Here is a 25,331-nt window from a genome sequence, read left to right as displayed (position 1 = left end):
ATTAAACTATATTTGCAATGAGGTGGTAAACTAACAGTGTGTTGGTTTTTGTTTTTATTTCATGAATCTTTTAAATTCAATAAAAATGGACTTGTAATTGGTTAACTGGAGATATTTTAAAAAATATAATTAAATCACTGATTCGTGACAAGAGAAAAAGATGTGCGTGTGTGTGTGTGTTCGTGTGGGGGTGGGGGGTGCTCGGAATATCTGCGCACGTTCCTGGTTTATATGTTCAGTATATTTGTGTGCATTTCCACTTATCTGTAAGCTGTAAGACCTTCCGTATGTATTAGTCTTTCTCTGCTAGTTCGTTGTCATATAATATTAAATTATTATATTACAATATGATTATTGTATTAATTTCATAGCAAAGCTGATTTTTAATGCCATGGCTGGATTTGATATCTATAACTGTAGAACATGCACGTTAACTGCAGAGACCAAGTATAAATGATATTGCAACGTCTTTATTTTTAATTTCTTGTTCGGTATTCTGAAGAATGTGTCAGAATACCAAATATATTAGCAATCATTAAGGATTTTGTTTTTAAAAGATAATCAACTTAACTGTAGTTTTTTTTAATATACACAGAGGGTCGCTCTTTACCAAAAGACTAAATTAACTGACGCTCACCACCCATTTCGTTATATAGTCCAGCTTTCCTCAAATACCGAAGACTATTGCAGTAGATGGTTGTCTTTATTGTCTTAATTTAAACAACGATTTCATTAATAAGAAAGCTACACGTTTGGAATTGAAGGAGAGATCCTGGAGACGTTGTAAAATGGGAGGGAAAACGTTTTTCTTTTCGACACCGTGGACTTTGGCGTTAATTTGTGTTTTCATTCGCGCTGTCCGTGGAGATTTGACCTACACATTCCCGGAAGAAACGAAGCAACAATATGTGATCGGAAATCTAGCGAAGGATCTCGGACTTGATGTCAAAAGATTATCTGGTCGAAAGGCTCGAATAGAAACTGAAGGGAACAATAAACGGTATTGTGACATTAATCTGAGTAGTGGAAATCTGGCGTTGATGGAAACAATAGACCGAGAGGAGCTCTGTGGATCAAAGATGTCTTGCATTGTCAATTACGAGCTTGTGTTAGAAAACCCTTTTGATGTACATCGTATTTCACTGCAGATTGAGGATATAAACGACAACGCGCCGAGATTTACTAATGATCGGATAATATTTGATATCCGGGAATCAGCCGATAAAGGAGAGCGTTTCCCTTTGGATGAAGCTCACGACTCTGATGTAGGCCAAAACACGGTTCAAGGATATTTACTTGAAAGAAATGATTACTTTGTATTATCAGTTAAAGAAAACTCGGAGGGAGGAAAATACGCCGAACTGGTTTTGAACAAAGAGCTGGATCGTGAACAGACAAAGGAAATAGATTTAATATTCACTGCGACTGATGGAGGCACTCCACAGAGGTCTGGTACTGCAGTTATCCACATCAATGTGCTAGATGCTAATGACAATACACCAGTGTTTAGTCAGTCTGTGTATAAGGTTACTCTGGCTGAAAACGCACCGCTGGGTGCAGAGGTAGTTACAGTGAGCGCTACAGACGCTGATGAGGGCGTGAACGGGGAAGTCAGTTACGAATTTAGTCGAGTTTCTGATAAAGCAACAAAAATGTTTTCTATTAACAGACAAACTGGTAAAATTATTGTGACTGGAAACATTGATTATGAAGAAGAATCTACGTATGAAATGAGGGTACAGGCAAAAGACGGTCCTGGCTTAGCATCCACTGCCAAAATTATTATAGATATCACTGACGTAAATGACAACGCTCCGAGAATTATGGTTAAATCATTAAAAGATCAAATTCCTGAGAATTCTGTGATAGGAACTGAAGTAGCAGTACTGAATGTTCAGGATAACGATTCGGAAAATAATCGAAATGTCAGATGTTCAGTTCAGGAACATGTTCCATTCAAAATAAATCCATCAATCAAAAATTATTTTTTGTTGGCAACAACAAGCATGTTAGATCGAGAGACAGAAGCAGATTACAATATAACAATCACTGCTACTGACGGTGGTTCTCCCCCATTATCGACATCCATGATAATTCATCTATCTGTATCAGACATTAATGACAATCCTCCTGTATTTGAACAGCAATCCGTCACTGCATATGTGATGGAAAATAACAAACCAGGAACCTCTATTAGTTCTGTTACTGCAAGAGACCCAGACTGGAGGCAGAACGGTACAGTACTGTATTCTCTGGTGCCCAGTGAGATAAACGCATTTTTATCCATTAACTCAGACACAGGAGTGATCCATGCTGTGAGGTCATTTGACTATGAAAAGTTCAGAAACTTTACAGTCCAGGTTGTAGCCAGAGACAATGGTTCTCCTCCACTCAGCAGCAGTGTGACTGTGAGTGTGTTCATATCAGATGAGAATGATAACTCTCCACAGATATTATACCCTGCTCCAGATGGAAAGTCTTTAATGACTGAGATGGTCCCTAAAGCTGCTCTCTCTGGCTCTCTTGTGTCCAAAGTCATTGCTGTGGATGCTGACTCTGGACAGAATGCATGGCTCTCGTATCAGATTGTCAAATCTACTGATCCAGGACTTTTCACTATTGGTCTCCATAGTGGAGAGATCAGGGCTCAGAGGGACATTATTGAATCTGACAGCATGAAACAGACCCTTGTTATCTCAGTGAAAGATAACGGACAGCCTCCTCTCTCTGCTACTTGTTCTGTGTATTTACTTATTTCTGATAATCTTGCTGAAGTTCCAGAACTGAAAGACATGACTTATGAGGAGAGCAATTCCAAACTGACTTTTTATTTGATCATCGCACTAGTTTCTGTGTCCACCTTTTTTCTGACTTTCATCATTCTGATCCTGGCTGTGAGGTTTTGCCACAGGAGAAAACCCAGACTGTTGTTTGATGGAGCAGTGGCCATTCCCAGTGCATATCTCCCTCCCAACTATGCAGAGGTGGAGGGATCTGGAACTCTCCACAGTTCTTACAATTATGACACATATCTAACAACAGGATCCCGCACTAGTGACTTCAAGTTCATCACAGCTTATAATGACAGCACTCTTACTGCTGGTGGAACTCTACAAAAATGTCACAATGAGAATTTAGCTTCAAGCTTGATTACACTTGATAATTCAGGAGAAGATGAGGTAAGAAAAGTTCCTGCCTTTTGTGACTTTGTACAAAGTTTTTTTTTTTCATTGTTAAGGTTGGTGGTGTTTTGATACTTTAGCCTTATGATTTAAGTTAGTATGATTTTTTTTTTTCCTTTGGTAAGGTGTCATGAGAATGACAAATAGCCTCATTGATGCTTAATGTGTCTCTGTACACAATGCTGTGGGGTTCTTGACTGTAAAGTTTACTGGATTCCCAATGTGGACTATTTTGTTACTTGATTTAGTCTCATAGCTGCTTTTGTTTGTGTTGCAGTTTATTCTGGATACTAAATCTATATGGTAGTAAAATAAGCAGTTTTCCTCTACGCTTGTATATGTGTGTTTTCTTATTTGATGCAACCTCTTGTGTGGTTATTTGACATGCATTTTAGTTTTCTCCCCCACACTGTTGAAGAACTCACTTAGCTAATCAATTAATACTGCTGCTAGGTAGCAGATATTACTTATACTTACGATGACATATCTGTCCTTGTTTTTCCCCTCTTGGGTAAAACAAAAGACCCTCATCTCATCATTGTCCTGTACTGCAAAGCAAGCTAATGCCGATCTTTATACCTGTGCTCAGTGTCTGATGAATTCTAGTGAAACCAATGATATCCAGATGCTTTATTTTATTTTAAATAGCAACATTTAAATCTCTATTGATTTCACAGACTTTTGTGGAGTTCGGAATCCTAAATAGATAACACAGTAATTGATGACACATTTAAAAACATGACTTTAAGTGTATTTTAAAAAGCTCTAAAAAGAATACACCAGAGCTTGGTTTTATATCATGAATCGACTATATTTTAAAACTTTGTAAACACTGTCCGAAAAAAAGAAAGTTAGGAATATAGTGGATAAATGGTGGCTCTCCATGGTTCTGAAATGACATCCTTTCATCACTACTGATCTAATTCATCATTTAGGAAATGTAGACAGTTGTACATCTTGGAAAATCTTGGCTTTTAAAATTTACTGAAATTATTGCTTTGGTAAACTTTCTGCTTTTACAATTAATTTGAAGCAAGAGGTGTGGACCAGTAATTAGGAATCTGTAATGTATTTCCTCATGGACAATCCCGTGACTCATTGACACACTTCAGCAGTCACAGGAAAGAACACAGAGAACTGCAGTTTATTGTATTTTAGTTAGGAGGAATTTAATAAATAAGTGATTTTTTTAAGAAAGTGAAAGTGCAACAAGTTGATCACTGCTGTAATGATTTGACTTTTCTGTTTTACTAATATACTCGTGAGCAAGAGGAGTAAGGTAATGTAGACGTTAGAAAATGCTTCAAATAGTGATATTATTATTATTGATTTTTTTACGCCTTATTCAGGGTATTAAAAAAAAACACAATTTATCGTTCATACATTTATTGGTGCCGTTTCTTTTCTGATTATTTTATACCTGCAATAAAAGGAAAATGCTCAAAGGGTCGCTGTTGACCATCACTTGAACATACTACTGAATCTTTCCGCCCATATCTTAAAAATTCAGCCGCTGACATCAGCGACAGTAAGAACAAGCGTTATACAAAACGGAGTAGTCTACTTCTTATCTCGCGTGGATGGATTTTTAATATTATTTACACATTGCATGCATAGAAGGTTTACTGTTATTACTAAACTGAAAATAAATCAGTTCATCAAATATGGGATCCAGGACGATTTCAGTGCCGATGTTTTCTTTACTAATGGCGCTTCTTTCCTTCCCTTTTCCTGTCGCACATGGAGAACTGAGCTACACGGTTTCAGAGGAAACAAAGGTGCAATATGTGATTGGAAATATAGCAAAGGATCTCGGGATAGATGCTACAAAATTAAAAACACGGAAAGCTCGAGTAGAAACTGAGGACAGCAGCAAGCGGTATGTGGATATAAATTTTAATACGGGAGAACTGATCGTTTCAGAAACAATAGACCGGGAAAAGCTTTGTGATTCAAGACTAACCTGTAACCTTAATTATGAGCTGGTTTTAGAGAATCCTCTCGAGCTACATCGCATTTCTCTGAATGTTCAGGATATAAACGACAACGCGCCTAAATTTCTTAATGAACGTATTTCGTTTGAAATCCGCGAGTCCGCTGATAAAGGGCAGCGCTTCCGTTTGGATGAAGCTCATGACTATGACATCGGGCAAAACGGAGTAAATGCTTATTCCCTTAAGAAAAACAATCATTTTTCTTTATCTGTACTAAATAAAAACGGGCGGAAATACGCAGAGCTCGTGTTGGAGAAAGAGCTGGATCGCGAACAACAGAAGGATATTGACTTGATTCTTACCGCAGTGGATGGCGGGATTCCTCAGAGATCAGGGACTGCTGTTATACACATCACTGTGCTAGATGCTAATGATAATGTTCCGGTGTTCAGTCAGTCTGTATATAAAGTGACTTTAGCTGAAAACGCACCAATAGGAACAGAAGTCGTTACTGTGAGCGCAGAAGACGCAGATGAAGGAGCAAACGGTGCAGTCACTTATGAGTTTAGTCGGATTTCACATAACGCTGCACAATTATTTACTCTCAATTATCTCACTGGACAAATTAAGGTAAATTCAGAAATCGACTATGAGGAGGAAAAATATTATGAAATTGGAGTCCAGGCTAAAGATGGATCTGGTTTGGCATCAACTGCAAGTGTTATTATAGATATTACTGATGTCAATGACAATGCTCCTAAAATTATTCTTAAATCTCTGAGTAATCCTTTACCTGAGAATGTAATTGTGGGCATTGAGGTGGCCATTATCAACGTTCAGGATAAAGATTCAGGCAATAATCGACAGGTACATTGTTTAATTCAGGGAAATGTTCCTTTCAAATTAAATCCATCCATCAAGAATTATTTTTCATTGGTTACGACAAGCATGCTTGATCGAGAGACAGAAGAAAATTACAATATAACTATTACTGCTACTGATGGAGGCTCTCCACCTTTATCTTCATCCATGACAATTCATCTATCTGTATCAGACATTAATGACAATCCTCCTGTGTTTGAACAGCAATCATACACTGCATATGTGATGGAAAATAACAAACCAGGAACCTCTATTAGTTCTGTTACTGCAAGAGACCCAGACTGGAGGCAGAACGGTACAGTACTGTATTCTCTGGTGCCCAGTGTGATAAACACTGTTCCAGTCACCTCATTTTTATCCATTAACTCAGACACAGGAGTGATCCATGCTGTGAGGTCGTTTGACTATGAAAAGTTCAAAAATTTTACAGTCCAGGTTGTAGCCAGAGACAATGGTTCTCCTCCACTCAGCAGCAGTGCGACTGTGAGTGTGTTCATATCAGATGAGAATGATAACTCTCCACAGATATTATACCCTGCTCCAGAGGGAAAGTCTTTAATGACTGAGATGGTTCCTAAAGCTGCTCTCTCTGGCTCTCTTGTCTCCAAAGTCATTGCTGTGGATGCTGATTCTGGACAGAACGCATGGCTCTCGTATCAGATTGTCAAATCTACTGATCCTGGACTTTTCACTATTGGTCTCCATAGTGGAGAGATCAGGGCTCAGAGGGACATCACTGAATCTGACAGCATGAAACAGACCCTTGTTATCTCAGTGAAAGATAACGGACAGCCTCCTCTCTCTGCTACTTGTTCTGTGTATTTACTAATTTCTGATAATCTTGCTGAAGTTCCAGAACTGAAAGACATGACTTATGAGGAGAGCAATTCCCAACTGACTTTTTATTTGATCATCGCACTAGTTTCTGTGTCCACCTTTTTTCTGACTTTCATTATTCTGATCCTGGCTGTGAGGTTTTGCCACAGGAGAAAGCCCAGACTGTTGTTTGATGGAGCAGTGGCCATTCCCAGTGCATATCTCCCTCCCAACTATGCAGAGGTGGAGGGAGCCGGAACTCTCCGCAGTTCTTACAACTATGACACATATCTAACAACAGGATCTCGCACTAGTGACTTCAAGTTTATCACATCATATAATGACAGCACTCTTACTGCTGGTGGAACTCTTAAGAAGGTTCAAAATGAGACTATAGCTGCAAGCTTAATTACTCTTAGCAATGCAGGAGAGGAAGAGCAGGTAAGAATTTTTGCCTATTATTATTTTTTGTGGCTTTTTTTGTGGCATACCTCCGTGGTATCTTTTTCAAAACTAAGGTAAATTGGCCTAAAATGTCAGTAATTGTTTATAGTGACAACCAAAACACCTGATTATTTTCTAATATTTGTTTTTGTATTGATTTCTCAAGTCATCATTCAAAGTATTGTATTTATTTAAATATTTGCATAGACATTGGTGTCTGTACACATAAGTCAAGAATAACAACTTTTTTAAAATTATCAACATTCTTTGGAGTGAAATCGGACCAATGTATGTTCTTCCTACATTATTATCAACACATATCTGCCCAGTTTCTTTTGTTCTCCAAAATATGATTTCCTTCCTTCTTTATTTATTCAATTTTGTATTATCTCTTGCTTCTACATTTTTTCCTTTGCACAAGAAATTCTGTTAATTAATCTGATACCTAAATTGTTTCACCTCATACCATTTCATGCACATCTCTATGTACAGTACAGTGCTTGTATACATCAGGAGATGCAGTGTTAACTGCTGTATGATTTAAGTTAGTGTAGTACCAACTGTTTGTTTGTAGTAGGTTGCTCTATGAGCTATATATAAATATGCTGCTTAAGTAGGTTATTTTATTCTCTTCAGTTTCATGATATGTATCTTGATATTTGGTCATACACTTTTCTTCACTCTCCCACAATGTCGAATGACTCACTAAGCTGACTAGACAAAGAACTTAAAAGAGAGCTCATTTTCATTTAAAAAAAATAAATGGTACATCTGCTTTGTTTATTTGCAATTGTCAGGTCACATAGAATATGCATCATAGATAAGTTTACTTTGTTCATCACAACATAAAAAAATAATGAGAAATATTTAAAAATTGCTCTCAATACCTGTTTACAAAACAAACAAAAAAAAAAAAAAATTTTAGCTTATATGGTAAAACCAAGTATGATTATACATTTATTTTAAAGTAATTGTTTTCTTCTAAGATTTAAAAATGTCTTTCAGCAGATTGTTTTATATTCCTATGACTTGTATAACAATTTATTTAAAGTTACATTACACTAATTCTAATTAATTAGTTTCAACGTTCAATGAAATTATTTTTATTTATTTATTAATTCAGACAGCTATTTTAAATTCGAAGTTTGAAAACTATGAGGTATTAAATAAATTTTACCAATTATTTACAAACCTATATTTTTTTTATAAGTTTAAATGGTTAATTTGGGGATTAATTACTGTAAGTGTAATTTATTATAATCAATATTATTACATTATTGAACTTAATAGATTCAATTAATTTATTCATTCATTTATTGAAAATCCTGCAATTTACAAAAAAATACTCAAAGCGTCGCTGTTCACCTACGGAGTAAAATATAATAAACCTCTCCACCCATTTCATGTCTACTTCCAGCTCCTCCTGACATCGACAAACGGTGCTGTGTTTGGCTGTTCATTGTCGCTGAAAATTCCGAATAGACAACAGTAATTAATTACAAAAATTAGTAACAAAGTAGGGACGTATTAATCTTATTAGAATGGAAGGAAAGACAGTATTATCCTGGATATTATTTACTCTCTGTCTTATTTTCATTCTTCTTCACCCTGTCCATGGAGATTTGAGCTACACAGTTCCGGAGGAAACAAAGCGTCAGTATGTGATCGGACATTTAGCCAAGGATCTCGGACTTGATGTGAAACGTTTATCTGCTCGTAAGGCTCGGGTGGAGACGGAGGACAGCGCGAAGCGGTACTGCGACATTAATCTGAGTAGTGGGAATCTGGTCGTAGCGGAAACAATAGACCGAGAGAAGCTTTGTGGGTCGAGAATTTTATGTATTCTTAATTACGAGCTTGTTTTGGAAAACCCTCTTGAAGTGCATCGCATTTCACTGCAGATTGGGGATGTAAACGATAACTCTCCTGTTTTTACAAATGATCGGATCAGTTTTGAAATTACAGAGTCGGCTGATAAGGGCGAGCGATTCCCTTTGGAAGAAGCTCATGATCTGGACACAGGACGCAATGCAGTTCAGGGATATTCGCTCGAAAAAAACGAACATTTTATTTTATCTGTGCATGAGAACGCGGACGGAGGAAAAACCGCGACGTTGGTCCTGGAGAAAGAGCTCGATCGGGAACAGCAGAGAGAGATTCATTTAATTCTTACTGCATTTGATGGCGGTAACCCACCGAAATCAGGCACAGCTGCTATACATGTTACTGTTCTGGATGCCAATGATAACATTCCTGTGTTTAGTCAACCTGTGTACAGAGTGAGTCTCGCTGAAAACACACCTTTAGGCACCGAGGTGATTACAGTCAGCGCGACTGATGCTGATGAAGGAGCAAACGGTGACGTCACATATGAACTCAGTCGTTTATCTGATAATTCAGCAAAATTATTTTCTCTTGATAGAACTACTGGACGGATCACGGTGAGTGGGAACATCGACTATGAAGATGAAAAATATTTTGAAATGAGAGTACAGGCCAAGGATGGTCCTGGGCTTGTATCATCTGCTAAAATTATTATAGACATCACTGACGTCAATGACAATGAACCGCGAATTATTCTTAAATCATTAAACGACCCAATACCTGAGAACTCTGCAGCAGGCACTGAGGTGGCCATTATTAATGTACAAGATAAAGATTCAGGAGATAATCGACAAGTGCATTGTTATATTCAGGAAAATGTTCCTTTTAAATTAAATCCATCTATTAAAAACTACTTTTCTTTAGTAACGACAAGCATGTTGGATCGAGAGAAAGAATCTGATTACAACATAACAATCACTGCTACTGATGGAGGCTCTCCACCTTTATCTTCATCTATCACAATTCATCTATCTGTATCAGACATTAATGACAATCCTCCTGTATTTGAACAGCAATCCTACACTGCATATGTGATGGAAAATAACAAACCAGGAATCTCTATTAGTTCTGTTACTGCAAGAGATCCAGACTGGAGGCAGAACGGTACAGTACTGTATTCTCTGGTTCCCAGTGAGATAAACGCTGTTCCAGTCACCTCATTTTTATCCATTAACTCAGACACAGGAGTGATCCATGCTGTGAGGTCATTTGACTATGAAAAGTTCAGAAACTTTACAGTCCAGGTTGTAGCCAGAGACAATGGTTCTCCTCCACTCAGCAGCAGTGTGACTGTGAGTGTGTTCATAACAGATGAGAATGATAACTCTCCACAGATATTATACCCTGCTCCAGAGGGAAAGTCTTTAATGACTGAGATGGTCCCTAAAGCTGCTCTCTCTGGCTCTCTGGTGTCCAAAGTCATTGCTGTGGATGCTGACTCTGGACAGAACGCATGGCTCTCATATCAGATTGTCAAATCTACTGATCCAGGACTTTTCACCATTGGTCTCCATAGTGGAGAGATCAGGGCTCAGAGGGACATTACTGAATCTGACAGCATGAAACAGACCCTTGTTATCTCAGTAAAAGATAACGGACAGCCCCCTCTTTCTGCTACCTGTTCTGTGTATTTGCTTATTTCTGATAATCTTGCTGAAGTTCCAGACCTAAAAGACATGACTTATGAGGAGAGTAATTCCAAACTGACTTTTTATTTGATCATTGCACTAGTTTCTGTGTCCACCTTCTTTCTGACTTTCATTATTCTGATCCTGGCTGTGAGGTTTTGCCACAGGAGAAAGCCCAGACTGTTGTTTGATGGAGCAGTGGCCATTCCCAGTGCATATCTCCCTCCCAACTATGCAGAGGTGGGGGGAGCTGGAACTCTCAGCAGTTCTTACAATTATGACACGTATCTAACCACAGGATCTCGCACCAGTGACTTCAAATTTATCACATCTTACAATGACAGCACACTTACTGCTGATGGAACTTTTAAAAAGGGCCAAAATGACACTTTAGCCGCAAACCTGATTACTCTTAACACTACAGGAGAGGGAGATGAGGTAAGAACAGTGTGATCTTTTGTTTTATTCCTTGGTTGAATTTGTCCTCAAATGCAAATTCTCTATTTTATCCTTGGCAAACCAGGTTTGCATAGAGCTTACTTTATGCACAATGGGACGGCAATATTGGATAAGATCTTGGCCTCTTTGTTTAAGTGAGGAAAAACCTTATACAGTACAGTTAAAATAGTAAAGCATACCCAAATTTTCTGGATAATTGTCTGCCTCGAACATTGTGCCAACTTTAAATGCTTGGTGCTTCTGTCTGTTTTAAGTAAATCCCCATATGCTTCATCTTTCCAATTCAAAAGGATAACTTATTTCCTCACATAAAATCAAAATATGTTATCTATAAAGAATAATTTGTTACATGTTTTTGGCCATTTCATCATTATTGCTGTTTTGGCGCTTACGTTTTGTGATATTTTTTTCAACTTTCTTCATAGCAAAACTACCATCTGACTATGCTTCATTTTAATTGAGTATCCATGTTTATGCGTAAAAAAATCAAATGCAGATAAATGGCTAATTTTCACGAAAAAATTTGTACAGGAACTCACAAATTGAGTTATTATTATTATTATGATTATTATTAATAATCATAATAATATTCGAAATTTCTATGGTTAGAAATGACACATTATTAAGTTAGGGTTACAAATACCTGAGTCCAGTCTTCTGCTTAGTTAAAGTTAGCATGTATAGTGCAAATTGAGATAGGGTTGAAATTCAGGTAGCAATAGTTATTGTATTGAGAATTAGAAAGGTTGTAGTAAATTTCCCCAAACGCTGGGAATGTGTTTTAATTGGTCAACATGGTCTTTCACCAAATAACCTTAATCATGAAATTTCCACAAACACAAATTCAAACCTGTGATAAAATTTTATTATAATCCTAATCCAAAAAACATAACCTACATTTAATGTATCCCTTATCCCTTACAAATTTTTTTTTTATTTAAAATGTAGTTTTCACTTTTTTTTAAAAGTGCGTGATCTTAAATCTTTTTGCTTAGTACTTGTTGTACATTGATATGATAATGCAGACAGTCTCCGTAAGTAGTGGAAATTCTGGCTCATACCTTATTTTTGTCATTGCAGTGGTCATATTGGTATTCTAAATTTTTACGTATTTTGTGTATGGTTTACATCTCAGAAGGATGTATAGTTTAGACACAATGGCATGCAATTTCAATCAGCATAATTTTACATTACACTTGTTATACAGTTTTTTTTATACATGTCCAAGAGTCTTGAGCTTCAAATATATCATGAAGGTATGTCAACATGTTGTGGCACTAGTCCAGCTCTATGAAGTTTGTTCTGTTGTTTGGCAGCGTAATGAAAGAAATGTTTTAATGCAGTTTTTACAGTGTGATTGATATCCCACTGTTTGTTTGAATGTCTTTATATGTTGTTAATTTAGAAAATAGCGAATCTTTTACTGCATTTCTAGATGTCAAATGCTTTTATTGCAGTGTTATTTAAAAATCACATTCTTCAGAGGCCTGTTTTTATCAAATGTGACTCTTCTTTAGTAATGTTTTTCTATCATTTAGAATTCTGTTGTGTAGTAAGAGCAAAATATCACACTGTACTTCAGACTATGATCTATAGATTTTGTTTAACACTCTGCATGGTTCAAATTCCCCACAACACATGCTTTTTTCTTCTCTAGATTCTAAATCTAATTTTATCCCATGCTAAACAATGACTTGTTTGGTTTGTGTAGCTAAACTTCACTGTTATGGGTTGACTTTTGACAGGATTTAGCACTGTGAATGTGGGGATTTGTGATTATTTTTCTACGAGACCATTTGTATGGACTAATGCGCAGTCTACATATTAATTTATTGTGTTGTCCAGTCAGGTTAAGGTCAGACGTCTGGGGGAACCCCCTCATGTACTTCCACTTTAACGTTGGCAAACCATATAGTTATGGATCTTGGCTTTTGCAGAGGGCATTGTCATGCTGGAACAGATTTAAGCTTTAAATAAATATTGTTATGTGGCAAAATCTAAATTAAAAATAGCATTTAAACTAAGCATTTTCATTTTTTAAAAAGTGATGAAAACACCAGATTTTTTATTTGCTGTAATTTGTTTAATAGTGTTTTTCTTATTTCTGAGGAAAATGGTTGTGATCATTTCTACTATGTCTGTAGTAAAAAAATATTCTTTAACTAAAACAAGCATGAGTTACAAAGTCGTCTGCGGTTCACTATGGATAGTTTTTTTAACCAATTTGACAAACAGACAAAAACTGTATAATAAAAAAAATGATAATTCAAATTATATGAAGGATATATATATATAAAAACATATAGTAATATAATTTTAGATTAATGACAATTGATATAGCCATATTTTTATTCATCTATAATAATCACATTCTTGACATAATGGTTCTAAAAAAAAGATGAGATTGTGAACTGCAGTGATTATTTCGTTGTGGTTAAATAAAATCAGTATATATAGATGGTAAATAAGAGATGTAAGTTGCAATTAGAATAATTAAAAAGTTTTGCTACACTTTCGAAATCAAGTTTGTTTGTTTTTTCCCCCGAAAAGTTTATATCCATTCATTTCTTTGTTTATTTATTCGTAAATTCTTCGTAAGGGAAAGAGCAACGATTGAAAAGAATATAGTGCAATATACCAAAATTACTCAAAGCGTCGCTGTTCACCTACTGAATTAAATATAATAAACCTCTCCACCCATTTGATGTCTTCTTCCAGCTCCTCCTGACATCGAGAAACGGTGCTGTGTTTGGCTGTTTTATTGTCACTGAAAATTAGAGAAGACGGCACCAATTAAACACATTTAAAACGCAGTAGGGAATTTGCTGATGCTAAAATTAAAAGGAAATGGGTTTATTCTGGATATTATTAAATGCAAGTTTTATTTTCATTCTTCTTCACCCTGTCCATGGAGATTTGAGCTACACAGTTCCGGAGGAAACAAAGCGGCAGTATGTGATCGGACATTTAGCCAAGGATCTCGGACTTGATGTGAAACGTTTATCTGCTCGTAAGGCTCGGGTGGAGACGGAGGACAGCGCGAAGCGGTACTGCGACATTAATCTGAGTAGTGGGAATCTGGTCGTAGCGGAAACAATAGACCGAGAGGAGCTTTGTGAGTCGACAATTACTTGCATTCTTAATTACGAGCTTGTTTTGGAAAACCCTCTTGAAGTGCATCGCATTTCACTGCAGATTGAGGATGTAAACGATAACTCTCCTGTTTTTCCCAATGATCGGATCAGTTTTGAAATCAGAGAGTCGGCTGATAAGGGCGAGCGATTCCCTTTGGAAGAAGCTCATGATCTGGACACAGGACGCAATGCAGTTCAGGGATATTCGCTTGAAAAAAACGAACATTTTATTTTATCTGTGCATGAGAACACGGACGGAGGAAAAACCGCGACGTTGGTCCTGGAGAAAGAGCTCGATCGGGAACAGCAGAGAGAGATTCATTTAATTCTTACTGCATTTGATGGCGGTAACCCACCGAAATCAGGCACAGCTGCTATACATGTTACTGTTCTGGATGCCAATGATAACATTCCTGTGTTTGGTCAACCTGTGTACAGAGTGAGTCTCGCTGAAAACACACCTTTAGGCACCGAGGTGATTACAGTCAGCGCGACTGATGCTGATGAAGGAGCAAACGGTGACGTCACATATGAACTCAGTCGTTTATCTGAAAAATCTGTGAAATTATTTTCTCTTGATAGAACTACTGGACGGATCACGGTGAGTGGGAACATCGATTATGAAAATGAAAAACATTATGAAATGAGAGTACAGGCCAAGGATGGTCCTGGGCTTGTATCATCTGCTAAAATTATTATAGACATCACTGACGTCAATGACAATGAACCGCGAATTATTCTTAAATCATTAAACGACCCAATACCTGAGAACTCTGCAGCAGGCACTGAGGTGGCCATTATTAATGTACAAGATAAAGATTCAGGAGATAATCGACAAGTGCATTGTTATATTCAGCAAAATGTTCCTTTTAAATTAAATCCATCTATTAAAAACTACTTTTCTTTAGTAACGACAAGCATGTTGGATCGAGAGAAAGAATCTGATTACAACATAACAATCACTGCTACTGATGGAGGCTCTCCACCTTTATCTTCATCTATCACAATTCATTTATCTGTAGCAGATGTAAATGACAATCCTCCTGTATTTGAACAGCAAACCTACACTGCATATGTGATGGAAAATAACAAACCAGGAACCTCTATTAGTTCTGTTACTGCAAGAGATCCAGACTGGAGGCAGAACGGTACAGTACTGTATTCTCTGGTGCCCAGTGAGATAAACGCTGTTCCAGTCTCCTCATTTTTATCTATTAATTCAGACACAGGAGTGATCCATGCTGTGAGGTCGTTTGACTATGAAAAGTTCAGAAATTTTACAGTCCAGGTTGTAGCCAGAGACAATGGTTCTCCTCCACTCAGCAGCAGTGTGACTGTGAGTGTGTTCATATCAGATGAGAATGATAACTCTCCACAGATATTATACCCTGCTCCAGAGGAAAAGTCTTTAATGACTGAGATGGTCCCTAAAGCTGCTCTCTCTGGCTCTCTTGTCTCCAAAGTCATTGCTGTGGATGCTGACTCTGGACAGAACGCATGGCTCTCATATCAGATTGTCAAATCTACTGATCCAGGACTTTTCACCATTGGTCTCCATAGTGGAGAGATCAGGGCTCAGAGGGACATTACTGAATCCGACAGCATGAAACAGACCCTTGTGATCTCAGTGAAAGATAACGGACAGCCCCCTCTCTCTGCTACCTGTTCTGTGTATTTGCTTATTTCTGATAATCTTGCTGAAGTTCCAGACCTAAAAGACATGACTTATGAGGAGAGCAATTCCAAACTGACTTTTTATTTGATCATCGCACTAGTTTCTGTGTCCACCTTCTTTCTGACTTTCATTATTCTGATCCTGGCTGTGAGGTTTTGCCACAGGAGAAAGCCCAGACTGTTGTTTGATGGAGCAGTGGCCATTCCCAGTGCATATCTCCCTCCCAACTATGCAGAGGTGGGGGGAGCTGGAACTCTCAGCAGTTCTTACAATTATGACACGTATCTAACCACAGGATCTCGCACCAGTGACTTCAAGTTTATCACATCTTACAATGACAGCACTCTTACTGCTGATGGAACTTTTAAAAAGGGCCAAAACGACACTTTAGCCACAAACCTGATTACTCTTAACACTACAGGAGAGGGAGATGAGGTAAGAACAGTCTGATCTTTTGTTTCATTCCTAGGTTGAATTTTTCCTCAAATGCAAATTCTCTATTTCATCCGAGGCAAACCAGGACTTCATAGAGCTCGCTTTATGCACAATGGCACTGCAATATTGGATGAAATTTTGACCTCTTTGTTAAAGTAAGGAAAAACCTTAATAGTACTGCATACCCAAATTTTCTGGATAATTATCTGCCTCGAACATTGTGGAAAATTTGAATGCTTGGTGATTCTGTCAGTTTTAAGTAAATCCCCATATGCTTCATCTTTCCAATTCAAAAGGCAAACTCAAAATATTTTATCCATAAAGAATCATTTGTTACATATTTTTGGCCATTTCATCATTATTGCTTGTTTGGTGTTTGATGTTTTGTGATAATTCCTTCAACCTTCTCCATAGCAAAATTACCATCAGCCTATGCTTCATTTTAATTGAGTATCAATGTTCATGCTTAACAAATCAAATGCAGATAAATGGCTGTTTCTCACAAAAAGTATTGTACAGGAATTCACAAATTGAGTTATAATAATATTATTATTATTATTATTATTATTACATTTTTCTATGGTTAGAAATTAAACATTAATAAGTTATAGTTACAATTACCTGAGTCCAGTCTTCTGCTTAGTTTAAGCTAGCGCTAGCGTATAGTGCAAATTGGGATAGGGTTGAAATTAAGGTAGCAATAGTTATTGTATTGAGAATTAGGAAAGGTTGTAGTAAATTTCCCCAAAAGCTGGGGATGGATTTCAATTGGTCAACATGGTCTTTCACCAAATAACCGTAATCATAAAATTTCCACAAACACAAATTCAAACCTGTGATAAACCTTTATTATAATCCTAATCCAAAAAAAACATGACCTACATATAATGTATTCCTTATCCCTTATGTAATATAAATATTATTAAAAATTTTGTTTTCACTTCTTTTTTTCAAAGTGCGTGATCTTAAATCTATTTGCTACTTACAGTAGTACTTGTTGTACATTAATATGATAATTTGATAAATTCATCTATCTTTAGCAGATATAAATGACAATCCTCTTTTATTTGAACAGCAATCCTACCCTGCATATGTGATGGAAAATAACAAACCAGGAAACTCTATTAGTTCTGTTACTGCAAGAGATTTAGACTGGAGGCAGAATGGTTCAGTACTGTATTCTCTGGTGCCCAGTGAGATGAACGCTGTTCCAGCCACCCTATTTTTTATCCATGCTGTGAGGTCATTTGACTATGAAAAGTTCAGAAACTTTACAGTCCAGGTTGTAGCCAGAGACAATGGTTCTCCTCCACTCAAGCAGCAGCATGACTGTGAGTGTGTTCATATCAGATGAGAATGATAACGCTTCACAGATATTGATACCCATTATGATGGAACTCTTAAGGATGTTCAAAATGAGCCTATAGCTGCAAGCTTAATTATGCTTACCAATACAGGAGAGGTAGTGGAGATAAGAAAAGTGTAATTTTTTTTTTTTTTTCTATACCGCTTTATCCTGTATTCAGGTCACGGAGGCCTGGAGCATAGTCCAGGAAACTTTGGGCACGAGGCATCATAGGGCACACACATATACACATTCACACACTCATTCACACACTACAGAGAATTTTGGAACTGCAATTACAGTAGCCTAATCTGCATGTATTTTAACAATGGGAGGAAATCGGAGTACACGGAGGAATCCCACCATGTTGAAAAGTTAAGTAATTAAAGTAGTGATAGTTATCGGATTAACAATTATGTTGGTTGTAGTATATTTCTCCAAAATATGGGAGGTGTTTTGATTGGCCACCATGTTTCAAATTCAAATTCAAATTCAAATTTTATTTGTCACATACACAGTCATACAAAGTACGAAATGTAGTGAAATGCTTACACGACCGCCAGTGACCCTAAAAAGAGAATTAAAGCTTATAATAAGTAATAAATATCAATAGAAGAAATATGATAGAAAATTTAAATAAAAAAATTAAAATAAAATTTAACTAGAAAAATAGAACTAAAAATAGAAACTGAAAATAGAAAATAGAAATATACTGTACACATAGAACTATAATGGTGTGCAAATATGCATAGAAAAAGTGACTTTGTGCAATGGTTATTAAAGTGTCTTTGTGCAATGGTCCAGAATGTAAACGTAAACATGTAGTGTAGATGTGATGTGCGTGGAGTTGTCCATAGTGTCCATGGATATATAAAGATTAATTGATTGTAAAAATTGTGAAAAGATTGTGTTAGTTCTGCATAGTGGTGTGGTTGAGAGACCTTATCGCCTGCAGGAAGAAGCTCCTCCTCAGTCTCTCTGTGTTGGCCCTCAGGGAGCGGAATCGCTTCCCAGACCGCAACAGAGTGAACAGTCCATTGTTGACCCACCAAAATAATCTTAGTCATGAAATTCCCTCAAACATTTTATAATGGATTGCTTATTGAGTTTAGATTCATACCACACATGAGTTTTATGGTTTATGGATTGACACAAATTTCAGCATGTGATAAAATCTCAAAATATAAAACCTCTGTGTCCAATATCAAAATGTCTAAATTTAAACTTTGGCTTTATAACCTTTTATCATAATACAAAAGGCATAACATAAAAATAAAATGCTGTTATGACTATGGTAGTAAACCTTCGCCAATGTTGCTTTCTCAAAAAAAAACATAATATTAAGTAGTTAACTGATTTTTCCATTTAGCCCTTAAATAATACTGAATAATGTTTTCAATTTTGTTTTCAAAGTAAGTGATCTTAAACCTGTTTATTATTTGGCAGTTCTAAATTGGTATGATGATACAGAAAGTCTTTGTAATCTCGCTAATATTTATTTTTTTTGTGTGTGTGATTACAATTATCATATTGCCATTATGCATTAACATATATTTTGTGTATGGTTTATGAGTCAGGAGGAGGTCTTGTTTAGACACCTGGTCATTGAAATCCATACAATGTCATTTTTTTATTATATTTGTTATACATTTAATTTCATACACACTCAAAAAAATAACTTGTTGAATGAACGTAATTAAATTATGGAAAGAATTTCCACCTAATTTAATGGCTTTCTTTCAGCGTTAAGCAATTTTGTTGGCCCAACTTAATGTTCTTAGGTTCAGTCAAATTAATTTTATTAGGTTCATTTAACTTATTTACTACAGCTGCGTCCAACATAATTTAATACTGTTAACATAAATGAATAGCGTTGGTACAACACATTTTTCATTTGTAAATTACGTTGATCCATTTAAATTTCAAGCCCTGGTCAACAGAATTCTGTGAAGGAAGGAAGCATAAGACAAACGGGATAAAACGGAGATTTTTATTTTACACCAGCAGCAACTTACAAATGAAGTCTCAGTTTGAAAAGATGTACAAAAAACATAAAACACCACAAATAAGTATTAATTATAGAAAAGAAATTTTACCACCAACAGAAAGTTTTGTACTTTATAACTGTACGTTATGGCTTTTAAATATGACCGTTAGAGACGGTTGGTCAGGAAACTCCTGAAGTCAGATGCAGACGGCCACTTTCAGTCACAAACTGCAGTGGAAAAATACAGAGATAGATTCAATTAAAATTCATGATACTTAATTTATCAAATGAACAATATTTATACTTTCTTCCTCTCGCTTCACAACTCATGAGAACAGACCGAAACCAGAACTGAACCGCAGATTAAGCACGCGCATATAACCGTCGGTATTTTAAGTGTGATTAAAAATACAAGAAATAGCTTAAACCAAAATAACGTGACTAAAGAGCAGGTGACATTTATGTCCAATATTTGGTTTCTATTTAGAAAGACGGGAATTAATTCCTGCTTACCTTTTCCACACGACCGCCAAACGTTTGTCTTTTCAACACGCTGTGTTCTCTTCTCGCGATATTTCCGGTTTTGCTATTTCCGGTTTTGATAGTGACAAGATCTCTTTGCTTTATCTCAACATGATTGAATCTAATTCATGTTAAGTTGTTGAATTTCATGTAAATACAACATAGTTTATTCATGTTTATCTTGGAAACATGAAATTATTATGTACAAAACACATAATACATTTTAGTACATGTAACAGGTAGCCATGTTCATTTTTTTGAGTGCATGGCCAAGGATCTTGTGCTTCAAATATGACAGTAAGATACAGAAACATGTTGTGTACTAGTTCTGCTCTTTGTAGTTTGTTCTGTTGTGGCAGGTTAATGGAATAAATGTTTTAGGCAATTGCTGCTCATATGATAAAGAACATGCGATTCAAGTAATGCATATAATTTATTCACTTGTTCTATCTCACTGATTCAAATTGGCGTTTGTATTTAAATATAAAACAAAACCTTCTTCTTGTCCTTAATTGAATTTCCAGTGTTGAGCATGATTTCATTTCAAGTAGATATTTTTGTAGGCAACAGTTAATTCATTCCTTCAAGCTCAAATTAGCAGGTTTTTTTCTTAAAAATAATTTGTTTGTTTTTTGGACCAGATTCATATCTGGGACTGATGCCTTATATTTTTTTCCATATTTTTAGATTAAGATCTATAGGTAGTGTTGCACACTTTGCACGGTCCAGATTCCTGACATATTTTTTTTTTAGGACAAATTGGTCCATGCTGACCAATGACTTGATTTGGTAATCTGTTTGTGGTGCTAAACTGCACTTGTTTGGGATGGCATTTTGTAGGATTACATTGTGATCATGGAGATTTGTAATCATTTTTCTACAAGAGCATTATTGAGGCTTGGTGCACCGTCAGCCTTGTAATTAATTGCGATGGTCTTCAGTAAGATTGATGTCAGGCCTCTTAGGAAAACACTCATATACTTGAATTTTAACTTTGGCAAACCATGGCTTCATGTACCTAATGCAGGGGAATTAACAGATTTGAACCATAAATAGGTATTGTTCTGGGATGAATATAAATTCAAAATAACATTTAAACTCAGCATTTTTTTTATCATTGGGTTGTAATGAGCACACTAGATTTTTTTTTTATTTGTTTATCTATATTGGTAGATTTTCCAACATATTTTAGTGTTGTTTTTAGCATAGTTGATAATTCACAAGGTATGAGGGAAGTAATAGCTATATAATTATGAAATCACATATTAAAAAATCAGGTTGGTAACAATTTATATATTCACCCTTTTATTAATATATATTTATTTCATTCACACATAAACATTGTATTTAAAAAAAGATAAGACTGTAACTACCCTGAGTAAGTGTAATCCTGTAACTTCAGCATCGATAAATAGTGAATAATAGATTTAAGTCTATGACTGCAATTACTGTAATTAACAATTATTACCACATTATGAAAATTTTAAGTTTAAACCCAGTTACTCGTTTGTTGGTTTATCCATACAATATTTCTAATATTAATAACTGCTATGTACCAAAAATACTCAAAGCGTCGCTGTTCACCTACGGAATTAAATATAATGAACCTCTCCACCCATTTCATGGCCTCTTTCAGCTCCTCCAGACATCAACAAACGGTGCTTGATTCGGCTGTTTTATTGTCAGTAAACATTCCAAATTAGAGCAACGATTTGATACATTTAGAACATAGTAGAGACATTTTAATTTTGCTAGGATGGAGAACAAAACATGTTTATTCTTCATATTATTTATTCTCGTTTTTATTTTCATTCTTCTTCACCCTGTCCATGGAGATTTGAGCTACACAGTTCCGGAGGAAACAAAGCGGCAGTATGTGATCGGACATTTAGCCAAGGATCTCGGACTTGATGTGAAACGTTTATCTGCTCGTAAGGCTCGGGTGGAGACGGAGGACAGCGCGAAGCGGTACTGCGACATTAATCTGAGTAGTGGGAATCTGGTCGTAGCGGAAACAATAGACCGAGAGAAGCTTTGTGAGTCGACAATTACTTGCATTCTTAATTACGAGCTTGTTTTAGAAAACCCTCTTGAAGTGCATCGCATTTCACTGCAGATTGAGGATGTAAACGATAACTCTCCTGGTTTTACAAATGATCGGATCAGTTTTGAAATCAGAGAGTCGGCTGATAAGGGCGAGCGATTCCCTTTGGAAGAAGCTCATGATCTGGACACAGGACGCAATGCAGTTCAGGGATATTCGCTTGAAAAAAACGAACATTTTATTTTATCTGTGCATGAGAACACGGACGGAGGAAAAACCGCGACGTTGGTCCTGGAGAAAGAGCTCGATCGGGAACAGCAGAGAGAGATTCATTTAATTCTTACTGCATTTGATGGCGGTAACCCACCGAAATCAGGCACAGCTGCTATACATGTTACTGTTCTGGATGCCAATGATAACATTCCTGTGTTTAGTCAACCTGTGTACAGAGTGAGTCTCGCTGAAAACACACCTTTAGGCACCGAGGTGATTACAGTCAGCGCGACTGATGCTGATGAAGGAGCAAACGGTGACGTCACATATGAACTCAGTCGTTCATCTGAAAAATCAGTGAAATTATTTTCTCTTGATAGAACTACTGGACGGATCACGGTGAGTGGGAACATCGACTACGAAAATGAAAAACATTATGAAATAAAAGTACAGGCCAAGGATGGTCCTGGGCTTGTATCATCTGCTAAAATTATTATAGACATCACTGACGTCAATGACAATGAACCGCGAATTATTCTTAAATCATTAAACGACCCAATACCTGAGAACTCTGCAGCAGGCACTGAGGTGGCCATTATTAATGTACAAGATAAAGATTCAGGAGATAATCGACAAGTGCATTGTTATATTCAGCAAAATGTTCCTTTTAAATTAAATCCATCAATTAAAAACTACTTTTCTTTAGTAACGACAAGCATGTTGGATCGAGAGAAAGAATCTGATTACAACATAACAATCACTGCTACTGATGGAGGCTCTCCACCTTTATCCTCATCTATCACAATTCATCTATCTGTAGCAGATGTAAATGACAATCCTCCTGTATTTGAACAGCAATCCTACACTGCATATGTGATGGAAAATAACAAACCAGGAACCTCTATTAGTTCTGTTACTGCAAGAGACCCAGACTGGAGGCAGAACGGTACAGTACTGTATTCTCTGGTTCCCAGTGAGATAAACGCTGTTCCAGTCTCCTCATTTTTATCTATTAACTTAGACACAGGAGTGATCCATGCTGTGAGGTCATTTGACTATGAAAAGTTCAGAAACTTTACAGTCCAGGTTGTAGCCAGAGACAATGGTTCTCCTCCACTCAGCAGCAGCGTGACTGTGAGTGTGTTCATATCAGATGAGAATGATAACTCTCCACAGATATTATACCCTGCTCCAGAGGAAAAGTCTTTAATGACTGAGATGGTCCCTAAAACTGCTTTCTCTGGCTCTCTTGTGTCCAAAGTCATTGCTGTGGATGCTGACTCTGGACAGAATGCTTGGCTCTCTTATCAGATTATCAAATCTACTGATCCAGGACTTTTCACTATTGGTCTCCATAGTGGAGAGATCAGGGCTCAGAGAGACATTACTGAATCCGACAGCATGAAACAGACCCTTGTTATCTCAGTAAAAGATAACGGACAGCCCCCTCTCTCTGCTACCTGTTCTGTGTATTTGCTTATTTCTGATAATCTTGCTGAAGTTCCAGAACTGAAAGACATGGCATATGAGGAGAGCAATTCCAAACTGACTTTTTATTTGATCATTGCACTAGTTTCTGTGTCCACCTTCTTTCTGACTTTCATTATTCTGATCCTGGCTGTGAGGTTTTGCCACAGGAGAAAGCCCAGACTGTTGTTTGATGGAGCAGTGGCCATTCCCAGTGCATATCTCCCTCCCAACTATGCAGAGGTGGAGGGAGCTGGAACTCTCCGCAGTTCTTACAACTATGACACGTATCTAACAACAGGATCTCGCACCAGTGACTTCAAGTTCATCACATCTTACAATGACAGCACTCTTACTGCTGATGGAACTTATAAAAAGTGCCAAAATGACACTTTAGCCACAAATCTGATTACACTTAACAATTCAGGAGACGGTGATGAGGTAAGAAAAGAGTAACCTTTTCTTTCTGAGCAAGAACCTGTCTATAAATTCCAAGCCTTGACAAACCTTATCTTGATGAAGCTTATTTTGCTTGATAATCGAACAGGTATGGGCCTCTTAGTTTAAATGTAGGGAAACAGTATGCACAGATTTCTGGGATAATTGTTTGCTTCCAACATTCTAACACTTTTGAAGCCTTGAGATTCCATGTTCATTCATTTTGTTTCTTATTGGATTTGCTCTTGGCAAACTGTCTCTCTCATTTCACACATGGACATTGTGATGCTCGAACAGGTTCTGTCGTTTTAGTTCTAGCTAGGGTAAATCTTAAAGCTACAGCACTGAAAGACATACTGTATTATTGTGTGCTTCCACCAGTGTGGAAAATTTGAAAGCTTGTTAATTCTCTGGATTTTAAATAAAAGCTCATTTGCTTCATGTATCAAAAGGCACTGTTTTTGGCTTTAAATGTCAAAGAATTTATTTGTCACGAATATTTTACAGCACTGTGAAATTCATTTTTCTTAAATCCCAGCTTGTTAAAAAATTCGGTTCATAGCACAGGGTTAGCTATAAGTTAGGGTTAAGGGCCTTGCTCAGGCCCTCCACTGATTCCCTGTCAGACCCATTTGAACCAGTTTATCAGATTTTATAATATGTTTCGATATTGATTTATCACTAAGTGATTGTTTTTTACATGTTTGTAAAAGTTTTATAAGTAAGTTCTTTTTGGTGTCTTGCTGGCCAATTAAAACACACCCTCAGTGTCTGATTCACAGCTTCCCTTGTATCTAATTTCAATTATACTGTATGGATTTTTTTATTTTCCTAAATAAATA

At 36.7% G+C, this 25,331-nt stretch overlaps 1 protein-coding gene across 12 annotated transcripts in view; it reads left to right on the top strand.

Moving 5' to 3' along the window:
• Positions 1-25,331, top strand: part of LOC128545731 (protocadherin gamma-C5-like) — a 241,929-nt gene that overhangs the window by 25,480 nt on the left and 191,118 nt on the right. For 2 of the 12 annotated variants that reach the window (XM_053516325.1, XM_053516306.1), the window contains exon 1: positions 13,968-16,473. The exons of 7 other annotated variants lie outside the window; for them this stretch is intronic. In XM_053516325.1, the coding sequence (XP_053372300.1) occupies positions 14,077-16,473 (2,397 nt within the window). In that variant the 5' untranslated portion in view covers positions 13,968-14,076. Of the gene's footprint in view, positions 1-4,835; positions 7,256-8,698; positions 11,209-13,967; positions 16,474-22,006; positions 24,493-25,331 lie in introns of those variants that run through there. 3 more of the 12 variants (XM_053516297.1, XM_053516298.1, XM_053516296.1) reach the window with 3 other exon arrangements.

This window comes from Clarias gariepinus, chromosome 17 (assembly GCF_024256425.1).
Source record: "Clarias gariepinus isolate MV-2021 ecotype Netherlands chromosome 17, CGAR_prim_01v2, whole genome shotgun sequence".
Classification (NCBI taxonomy): domain Eukaryota; kingdom Metazoa; phylum Chordata; class Actinopteri; order Siluriformes; family Clariidae; genus Clarias; species Clarias gariepinus.
Note: the sequence above shows the minus strand (reverse complement) of the source record. Positions and strands in the feature narration are given on the sequence as shown.